At 33.9% G+C, this 11,803-nt stretch overlaps 1 protein-coding gene across 1 annotated transcript; it reads left to right on the top strand.

Moving 5' to 3' along the window:
- Positions 1 to 8,102: 8,102 nt before the first annotated feature.
- LOC112276477 (uncharacterized) lies at positions 8,103 to 10,361 on the top strand. Its single transcript, XM_024507841.2, has 5 exons — positions 8,103 to 8,376; positions 8,743 to 8,884; positions 9,155 to 9,277; positions 9,452 to 9,557; positions 10,032 to 10,361. Exons 1-5 carry the CDS (start codon positions 8,225 to 8,227, stop codon positions 10,187 to 10,189), a joined length of 681 nt encoding a protein of 226 aa, XP_024363609.1. The 5' UTR covers positions 8,103 to 8,224; the 3' UTR covers positions 10,190 to 10,361.
- Positions 10,362 to 11,803: the final 1,442 nt, after the last annotated feature.

Raw genomic sequence — 11,803 nt, forward strand, 5'->3', positions numbered from 1 at the left:
TTTTTTAAAAAATAATTTTAATTTTAATTTTAATTAATTTTTTCTTCTATTAGAGGTAGCTTATCAAATCAATGATAAGCTACCTTTTGCAAGTTTGCTTGGGACGTGATGGTAGCAGCATAACTTTATACTTTGGACCAAAAGCTTATTCATGAACTTGAAATCAAATTCTATCACAAGTTACATACTTCTCTCTCTCTCTCTCTCTCTCTCTCTCTATATATATATATATATATACGTACTATGCATGAGCATGGCCTCATAGACAACCATTAAAAAATGAATTTATTGAAGTACTAAGAAGAAAGACTAAACTGAAAAAGAAAAGAAAAACTGAATTGATTGCAAAATTGAAAAATGAAACTAAGAACTAAGGTAGAAGTGAAGAAGAAAAAATGTATGAATAAAAATTGAAATGAAAAACTTGTAAGCAAAAGAAAGAAATTTAAAATAAATAAGAAATAAAATAAAATTCTAAAAAAGTATGTAGAAATTAAAAGATAAATAAAAAAAAATAAAATTAAAATTAAACATATATATACATATATATATATATATATGAAAATTTAATAAAAAAATTCAATACAAAGTAATAAAAAATGAATGAAGATAAACTTGAAGGATAAGCAAAACAAAGTAAGAGGTGATAAATTACTTGCTTGAGTTCTTGTCTCATTATAATTCAAAATGAAATGAAGTGGATAATGGTATAAGTTAAACAAAGTTTCTAAGTTGTAGTATAATATTGTCATATTTTTTTCATAGAGGGCATCAGCTCTAGCAAATTTCAATGCACTAGATATTAAAGACATACAAAATTATTCTAATATTTACCTATATGATTAAGTAGAAGTAGATAAAAGTATATTTATTTCATAATATTTTCTAAAAAAGCTTCCTAAAAGCTTCATAGATGCTACTTTGACTTTACATTTGTTTAAATTTGATTGATAAATTAGACACTTGGTCAACAAATTTATCACATGTTGATAGTTTGTAGAACAAGTTAACCATGTAATATACATATAGAAAACTTGCCTTAAAAGTTAAGTTAAGTTGTCATAATGTAATACAACTATATAATGAAACTATAATCAAAATTGAATTTCTAATTAATATCTAATTATCTTGGTTTAATCATAATTCAAGGTATCTAAACATAGCTTTTATAAAAGCCTCTTAGGTTATTTTCTTATCTTAATAATTAGTAGATTGAAGGTTAATTAGTAATTTTATCTTCTAACTAAAGGGATTCTTTTATCACCTTAAAAAGACCATAAATTAATAAAATCAGATTAGAAGAGATAAATAATTAGTATAGTTGATACTAGAGTCAAGTTGAGGGTATAGTTGGACTAAAAAATCCTTAGGATAGGTTAGATTGATATCCAAGGGTCGACCATTTGTGAGACAAGATCAAAATCAGACCTCTAGCAACTAAAATGATTGCCTAGGGCAAAATAGAGATTCATTTGAATATCAGAGATTAAGGTTTGAGAGCTAGGTTAAAGCTTGTTTCAAAAACATAAGATTGGTTTTGATAGGATTTGGGGAGATTTGACAATTGTTGTTGGAATTCAAGGTTTATATTGGCAATTTGGGATTTATGCAATAAAATTAGGGCTGGCACTCTTAGCTAGTTAGTAAAATTGGTATTACATCTATAGTTCAAATTTTGAAAGTAATTGGATAATTAGGTGTTCTAAATATATGTAAATTTTTTTAATAATCCAACATTGCAATTGAGGGATATCTAGGTTTTGGTACAAGAACATATCAAAAGTTGGCAATTTGAGGTTGAGTAGGATTTTTGTGATATCTAGAAATCTACTTGTTGAATCAAGGTGAAATTTGGCATGGTATTGAAGGACTTAAAGATCAAGGTGCACACCAATTTTGAGTTGAAGTTAACGATTTTAGAATCAGAAATCTCTATTGGAACTTTTGCTTCACCTTTCAAGTTGGCAGCAGAGCGACATCAATGCAATTTTGGGAGATTTTCTCACAATTTGTAAGTTGGATTGGGCTGAAAATTCTTGAGCATATAAAAGACTTATATTGACAATTGCATGAAAAATTTCACATCAAGTGGATAGTCAGATTAGAAGTTACAGCTTATCAAAGCTCACTGATTAGAGTTGAGGCTTACAAGAAAAATCTAAATTGCTTAAATATGAAAGTAATAAGGTAATTGACGTTTATGTGTGATTGAGGCTACTAAGAAGAGTTTTTTTTAGTAATTTTGAATTAAAATTTGGATTATATTCTTCTCATATTGGTGAAATCTATTAGGATTTCTTGAATGTTTGTGAAACATAACCTCACCTTCCACAATTAGGTGCCTGGTGCATTCCCAAGCAAGACAACACATAATATGACAATATGTCTTGTAAAGTCAACATGTTTTTGAGATCCTATAGGACATTGCCACATAGCTCCCACTTAAGATTATATATAGAGGCAAGTGTAAAGCCTTCTTTACTCTTGTCAATGCCTTTGTAGGCCTTAGTTTATTTCAAGGCTTTCTAATCTTCTTATCTTTAGCAATAGCTATTCTAAATTAACACTATATCATCTTTGAATGATTTTCTAATCTTTTTGAGTGATACAAGAATGTATTGACATTTTAATTTTTTGAGATTTATGTCCTTGATATTAGATATGGATATAGTAAGTTCCAAATGACAATAAGTAAGCTTTGAGCTTTAGAGCAGAAGGTGAGAAATTATTCCATGCATCATATATCTTCATAAGGTAGTCTACTAGTTGTACTTCCTCTTCAACTATTAATACATACTTTGCACCACAAGCTTGACTTCTTATACATCTATAGCACTAATCATGCAAACTAAAAGGCAAGACATTGTATTTTTTTTCTATGATTGAAATTATATTGTCAATGTTATTGAGAGCCTATTGAAGGTTTTCATTGATCTAATTACCATTATTGGGAGTCCTTCTCTAGTCTGATTTTGACAACTACCTTGCCCATTCCAAACTTCTATTGTTTCATCTTGTCCTAGTCAAATTATATATAAAAAAAATGAACTTCAACAATAGAAAATCTTATGAAAATTCATAGTTGATGACAAAGAAACAAGAAGTTGCAAAAAGTCCATACTATTCTTTTATAATTAGTTATGGAGTTTTTCATATGGCTACTTACTTGAGCTATTGATTGCTAGATTTGTTGTTGTAAAGTATGTGCATGTAGCAAGGACGAATGATTTGCTTTAGAGTAGAATCTACATTGTTAAATATTTATCTTCTAGCATATGGTGGCCAATTTATACCCTACTCCATCTCAAATTTAGTATAGTTCATTTGAGCATGCAATTGATATTGACCATTGTCAAAGCTATTCTTGGATAATTTATCACCATACCATAGTTGTCCTCTTCTTCACTAGCTCCAATGTCAAAGAGTCTTTTGTGGCTAGCAAAAACTATGATACACTCCATACTAAATCCTACACACAATCTACCTAATCAAGGCCATCTTTCACATTCTGAGATTTTGATGAAACCTTGCAAGCATAAAAATTCTACTTTCATGCTTTAATTAGATTTAATGCACTTATATGAATTGTCATGAGTTCATGACAATGTGAGCAATCTACATTGGTAAAACTTGGCTACACATAATCTACCTCAATCAGTTGATTAGGTTGTAGACTTGAACGTTGCACCTTTGGCTATAGATTTCTGTCACCAAATCTTCACAAAAATTCTATCTCTGTGCCATAGTTAATTTCTTTTTCATACCTCAGCATATTCACAATGACTTGCATGGGCACATTAACAAGCAACAGACAATAACATTTACAAAATCACATGAGTGCCTGCACACTTCTTGCAAAATTCAAATTGTGTGCATTGAAGCTTAAAACAGTGTGGCTGCTACCTTAAAATTGCTCCTGGCTTCCTTGTGAGCCATAGATTTTATTTATTTATTTATTTTTTAAAATCCATTACCAAGTTAATTAGCCATACTCCCTCCTCCTTAATATTACATTTATAATTTGGAGTGAATTGTAATTGTGCCAAAGGCCATAAGGAATTTATATGGGAATGTGTAAAAAAAAGAAAACCAATGAAACCATGGGAGATGCAACTGCCAACCACTTGAGATCATATTCACAAATACCACCCTCTCAACATGCCATGTGCCTAATCCAATGCTGCACCCTTCCTTCTGTGATTTTTGTGCAACAGCATAACATTCCCCAATTATGGAGCCCAGCCATGCAGTTTTTTCCGAGTACTAGTTGTTGGTTCAGGGGTGTGTCACATTTTAAGGTATTTCTATATTAGATTAGCAAAAAAAAAATTATTGGACAATCCTAAACTTCAAACAAATCTTTGAACATATGTTGAGTTGGTATGAGACACATTAGGGCCCATTCTTTTGAAAACAATATTTTCTTTGCACTTGATATTGAAGGAAGTTGTAGTGAGATAGGTATCTAGCTAGTACTTAATATTGGATGAACAAAAAATGTCAATGGTTCTTCCTACAAGAATACTTGAATAAATCCTAAACACTTGATTTTTTCTATTTAGTTATATATGATTTTTTGTATTTTAATTATAATGTCCCTTCCATCCAATATATCAAGGACTCTCAAAAAAAAAAAAAAAAAAAAAAAAAAAGAAAAAGTAATAACCATGATGTGGTGAAAACATTTCTATCCTCAAAAGGTTTGTATCACTGGTTTCCTCCCATAACCTTTAAAAAATGTCTACTTACATGAAAAACCACAAATTGTAAACAATTGAAAAGTGGTTGACCTTCTAAAGTTTCAAAAAAACATAAAATAACAAATCTATTTAAAACATTGGATTGAAAAAACAAACACAAAATTTGTCATTGTTGTCAGGGTTGGAACAGCACCAAACACAGCAAAGATTTGCTCCAGCAGATAGTGGTTCTCTAATCACCAATTGCTGCAGTCTGAGCCTCTCTTGCTACCACAGACAGACAGAAAAACAAGACTTTGGTTGAGGTAGTCTCTCACTCTCTCTGGCTGGCCGTGTTTGTATTTGTGTGCAAGTTTGTCTCCATTTGGAGTTGGTGGGGTACTTGGGTTCTAGAAGCTTCTTCTAGGGTTTTGAGCCCACCACAGTCCCCAGCCCTCAAGCAACAACTGCAAAGGAAGGAAGGAAGAAAGGAACGGAAGGGAAGGGAAGGTAAGGATGAGCCGCAAGTAAGTACAGCTTCAAAGTACAAAGAAAAGCTGCAGATCTAGGGAAGGGAGAGTTTTGGTGTATTTGTGGGAATTGTAGGCTGGGATCTAATGAATGCCAAACCCCAGTTTTGTGGGGGTTTGTTTAAGTATATTTATATATTTAAGCATGATTTTTTTTTTTTTTTTTTCACCATGAAGAATGAGAATGAGAGAGAAGCAGTGTGTTGTCCCCTGACAGCACATCATGTGAAGCCTAGATTGTTATTTCTCCCACATGAAACAAGCATGTATTGATGGATCATTGTGGTAATGTCTCTCTCATTGCCCATTTAACATCTTTTTGTACTCACATGTCTTTGTAGATCCCACCCCCCCCCCCCCCCCACACAGGCCCTTTGTTTGTTTTTATTACAGACATGCCTTGGGTTCCTTGATAAGATGATGTTTTAGATTGTGTTCACAGTGGGTATGAGTTGATTAACACACTCAAGTTGAAAAATACTCCATGACTTGTACACAAGGGACCCCAATCTGCTCAATAAAGAATATATATATATATATATATATATGATATGTTGTACATGTGCTACAGACTCTTAAACAAACCATGATGTTGGGTTTCCATTGTGGTTCATGCAAAATGATTTTTTGTGGACAACAGAAGATAATGCTGTAAAGGTAGGGGACACTGTGGGTCAACACCATGGCCTGTCTGCAAAAAGCTGGCTATCATATATATTTGCTGCTGGACTCAGCAACAAGAGAGAAATATATGTATTCACACAAACATGCACTTACACTCATATAGATGGATGGATGGATGGAAGAAAGAAGGAAATAACACATACATCAACACATCCATCCATGTGTGGAGCGACGAATGCTACTGCAATTTGCATGTCCCATCTCTCTATCTATCTGCCTGACTCGCCTCCCTGACTGCCCTGATTCCACTATGGAATCGTTGACCTTGTTGGCTGGCTGGCTGGCTGGGTAATGTTGTTTTCAGCCCTGGTCTGTCTGTGTGTTGTTGGTATTTGTCACTTGTGGAAGCTTTTGCTTTTTGCTTTTTAATTTAATTTTTTTTCCCTCCAGGGTCTGGAAGAGTAAGTTAGATGTGGAGGAGGCAAAGGGTGTGTGACCATATCATACATGGGTTTCTTTCTTTGATTAATTAACACTATCACAGTTGTTGTTGTCCCTATAGCTATGTCACCCAATTCCCCTTTTTACATGTGTGGGGTTGAGTGGATGTGGTCTACAATTGAGTCAACCTTGGAATTCCTCTGTTTCAGTAGACACAGTCTCTGGGAGTGTGAGAGTGTGTATGTACATATGTATATACATTTATACCTATATATGTATATACACATGTGGCCTCTCATGTTGTGAAATTTTGATTGTGGGTGGTTGCTTTTAGTAGACAAAGGGTGATTCCATCAGTACTGGGAAAGAAGGCTATTGAAACAAAGAAGTAATCCAAAAGTCAAAATAAAAAGAATAAAAAAAATGAGTTTTTGTTGCTACTGTGACACAAATGTATGTATGTATCAGTGTTTTCAAGGCATTTGCATGTAGGTAATGGACCTCATTTTTTAAAATTATTTATTATTTTATTTCCATTTTGTTTGTGTGTGTGTGGAAATGACATCTCATGAACATGGCTTCCACCTTGTTGCTCAATTTTTTCATTGCTCATATTGGACTTTTTATTTTATTTTATTAAAAAATGATATTATTTAAAGGATAAAGAAAGAAAAAAAATTCTCAATTGCAGTTAATCTACAACTGAGTAAGTAAACAAGAATATTAAAATATTTTTTTAAATAAGTAAATAAATTTTTGATCAATCTTCACTTTGTTGTATGGAAATTTTTCTTTATCCAATGTGCAGAAAAGTGACTAGAAGTCCTGATGCTCTATTTAAAATAAATATGAATAGAATCTGTATGTATGGATGTATGGATATACTTAAATACATATATACATTGAAATGTTTGTAAGAATGTTCCAATAGTGTTCCAATAATGAGACAAAATTGAATTCAAAAATACATTTCATTCTAAACTATGTCTTAAAAATGGTCACAAAGTGCTCTAACTCATGTATAAATTTATTCAGAATATAAATGAAATGTAACTAAGAGTTTGAAAGGATAATGTAACAAAATATATTGAATAATAATTTGAAATTTTATTTTAACAAAAATAAATACATGCATACATACAAAAAATACATAGGTTAATATCCACGTGATACATACTGTTACACATATATAAACACACACACACAAACAATGGTGCAATTTGAGGCCCTTTATAAAACAATTAACAGAAGAAGAAAAACCATTTAAAAACCATTCAGTACAATACAATCAATCCACTGCTTTAAGTGCTTCCAGACCCATTGGCAAATCCTCTTATGATGTTTTATGTTAATATAAAAGAAAATATCAATTAATCTATTGCTAATGTAAAGTGCAGGTGAATACTTTATTTATTTATTTATTTATTTTTAGGGTGTTTGAATGTACAAGTCACAATATACATGATACATTTGAAACATTGGCGTGACAGAGAAAATACGAAAACCATGTTCCTAGAGTCAGGAGCATATTATACTAATACAGGTACTTTACTACACTTCAAAATACTTTATTCGCCTTTCATACTTACACGAATACATTAAAGAAAAAAAAGACAAATACGAAACTGTGCCTTAAAGGACGATCCCAATGTTTGAAGAGCACCTGCACTCTACGAACAGTCCTACAGTATACGCACTGGCGCGTTACTATACACATTAATATATACGATCACGTATATATACGCCGCGCCGTCAATCTGCGTCAACTCAGCGGCATTTTGCGGTAATCGGCGGCATCACTCCTGACTGCAGAGGCTGGTGTGATTCTTCATTCTCATTTTGCAACGATCCAACGCACACTCGGTGCACATTTGCAGAGCTGGGTTAGAAGACGGCCATTTATCGCTACCGAGGCCTGTGTTTTTCCGCCTAGTTTTAGTTGTTTTTTTCATGTTTTTTGAGAAACTGGGGATGATGGTGTACGTGAAGGGAACAATGCTTGGAACATGTGGACTTCGCAGGCGGGGTCTCCTCCTGTGTTCAATCTGGCTGCTACTGGTTTGCGTGTCGTGCCTTGGTTGCGGTGCACATGGACTTGGCAGGTAATCCTTTTATTCAGTGATTAGAGGGAGATTTGTGGGTGATTTACGTCAGTTTTGCGAGTGCCTCGCAGATTTTTTTTTTTTTTTTTTTTTTTTTTGTTTTTTTGTTTTTCGTCGATTGATGTCGAGGGTGCAGCACATCTTGGTTTTTATCTGAGACGTTGGATTAGTACTGCTATGTGTTTTTAATCTCGAGTTGAATTTTTGTTCCTTATAATGAAATGGCTCCTATGCTGGAGTTGAGATATTGTGCTTCATTTGTATCAGATGCTCAAATTTCAAGGTTTAGGGTTTAGATGGATGCGCATGAACTTGTGATTGAGAAGAGTGAGGAGGCCAATTTTTATTGTATGGTATTGGCCACAGTTCAGATGTGCCAGTTTTAAGAGTGGGAGAGGAGAAAAAAGGAGAGAGCCTTTCGTTTTATGATGGGAGCAGCCGTGAATATGAAGTTCGGGGCTTGCAAGATCGCAAGTGGTACGAAATCAAGATATCTTACCCTGCCTCTGTATGTTCCTTCTCTCCGCTTACTAGGTGTATTTTATGATCAGATACGTTGCAGTCTTAATAATATTTCCCGTCTGCTGCATTTTCACAGTATCACTGATATGCAACAATAGCAGTAAAAAAGTCTCATTGTTGTTATCTGGAACCTTCCTAGTGATCATTCGTAATTTTTTTTCTTTTTCATAGTAATGTGAATGATGCGCAACGGAAGGACTTATATACATGCAGCGCCCAATTACCCCTGATGGTTGCGTTATGATCTTTGTTACAGATTCCTGCAAGCTTTGAAATATCGCTGGTTCACAAGAGCTCACCGGACATGCCCAGATCAGGGCGGAGACTGCTCAATACTGAGAAGATGATGTTCTATGTTACCAAGGATTTTCCTCAGCAGGTGGAATGCTCTGCTGTGAACCACTCTTTATTTGCCTATTTAGGATGTGTGACCGATTTGATGTTTGCATCTTTCCCTTTCTCCTTGCACCCACCTGTGGCTTCTGCAGTGATATTTTCGTATCAATGCGCGTCCATTCTAATTGAGTTTATGACTGACGTGCTTGATCAATAGGCAGCAACAGCCGAGTATTGGAAAAGAGTGATAGTGGTTGTACATCCCGCTGCCGTCTTATCCAAGCAGCATACATCTAATCAACCGTTCATCCTCTACAACATAAGTAAGTCCTCAACCAGTCTGTTTAGGCAGTTCTGTGATCGTCATGTTTTGATCGAATTGGTCATGAGATTTTGCCACAGTGCTGATCAGTGTCCTTGTAACCAGGCTTTTCAATTATTAACTGTCATAAGTATAGCCCTAATCAGTTTTACTCATGCTCTAAGTATAGTGATAGCAAGAATCAATGAATGGAGTCATGATAATGCGTCGCGGTTATTAATACTTCCCACTGGCGTGTCCTAGTTTCAAGCCTTTGATTAACAGGGTATGAAGAGCTAATTGCTGATCTCTACTCTTGGTTCTGTGTTGATTCTTTTACCTTCCTGCCTATCTCTTGTAAAGCAGTGACTACTGCGTTCACTTCTATGATATCATTCTGTTCCCTGCAACTATTTGCAGTTGTGTCTATTTTACTTCAAATATTTTTTTCAGAGATTTGGAGAGAGGTAATGACAGCTCTTGTTTCGACGTACAGTGTGCGAGGAAGTCATCATGGGTATACCGAAGCAGGCGTGGTGGGTTGGATTCTTAGCTGTTCTCGTTGTTTGTTTTGCTTATTCCGTCTCTACAATGTTGCCAGCGACTCTAATTCCTATCAAGTCAAGATTCAAGGCTCCAAAGGAAGCCCAGTAGTTATTTGAGAGTGGTAGACGTACAATGTATTTGTATTGCCATTCAGAGTTTCTTCTTCTGTTATGACTTCCAATCTGAAAACATTCCATAGGTAGAATTGAACTCTTCATATTCTTGACATGATTCTCATTATGAGATTGGGAGATAATAATAATAATAATAATTAGTAGTAGTATTGTGTGTGTGTATGTTAGTTTCAGAGTTGTTCAAACAGGCTATCTTTGCAGATGGTCTGCTTGCAATCCACCATGCATTCCGTCCATCTCTGTTTTAAGTTATGCCGCTGAAATATGTGCCCATGGCCAGCAAGTTAGTGGGGTCGCCTGGTTTGCAACAATGTGGCAGCCAGTGTGCCTGTTTGAGACCATTCGAGACATTACAAATTTCTAGAATTTGTGTGTAAAATCCAAGTCAAATTTCTCTGTGGGACCTGAGACTACGCTGTAAGCATTCAGCATCAATGGGGTGAGATAGTTCTTCCTAAAGAATCTTCGGCTCTTGATGATATCATACTTGGTTTTATTTCCGTTGACGAAGATAAAAGTTGAGGGTTTTGAAACTGAAAGAACATGCAAAGCTAGGTTAGATTTTTTTTCGTTGTCCCCCTATTTATTTCTGTATGTCGGTGCATTCCTAGACTTGAGAAGCTATCATCAGTACCATGGATACACCTAGGTGAACAAATGCCGTGCGTTGGTGAAGAGCTTTTGTTTAGTGTAGTTTAGAGTTCATTTATTTAATGTTAATTATATTTATGTTTAAAACTATTTTTGTTAAATTAATTTGAGTCTTGAATGAATGGCTCACTGGTTAAATTCTTGTTATTAAGATGTAGATTGGTAGTTTATTCGACTTTACTAAATGCATTTACAAATCAACATGGAATGTGATTTTTATTTTTATTTATATAAACTCACAAAGTTTTAATTTTTTAGTATTTTAAAGTTTATTATTATCAAAAAAATATAATATCTTTAGATACTAAAAATATTTAAATTTTTGATCTCATAATTTAAGTATCTAGAACATTTAAAATATTTTGAATTTTTAAAATTTTTGATGCTGAATATGTCCTATACTGAATAAAATATTTGAACTTATTTTTATGATTCTTTGTGGAAGTTGAATGCTTCTTAGGGATGAAGAAGAAGGGGCTATGATGTGTGTAGAATTTGAAGCTCCACAAATTTGAGAAGGTTGAGATTCCATATTTGTAATAGTATAAATGGTTAGGATAACTAGTTTATGAGGTAGTTACTAAGGTTGTGTTAAATAAGGTATTAGGGGAGCACTTCTTTCTCCAATGATCAATGAAACAAGGGTATCTGTTGGTATTGTATTTCTACCTTCTAGCAAGTAATATACTTCGATACATGCTTACCAATTCCATTAGATCACTAATTAATTTTATCTTTTCGATAAATCAGATATCTGCCGATGATTCTACCTTATACCTTAATGGATTAGAAATTAATATGAATACAACTATGAGTATTTTCACATTGTTCTATAAAAGCAATGGAGCTAAGATCAATTGTCACAAGTCATATGAAATCTAGGAATGCCACCAACCATGTCTATGGCAATGGACAAAGAACTCCCAACATGATTTAT

Source organism: Physcomitrium patens, chromosome 24 (genome assembly GCF_059467195.1).
Source record: "Physcomitrium patens ecotype Gransden chromosome 24, ASM5946719v1, whole genome shotgun sequence".
In the NCBI taxonomy this organism is placed as follows: Eukaryota; Viridiplantae; Streptophyta; class Bryopsida; order Funariales; family Funariaceae; genus Physcomitrium; species Physcomitrium patens.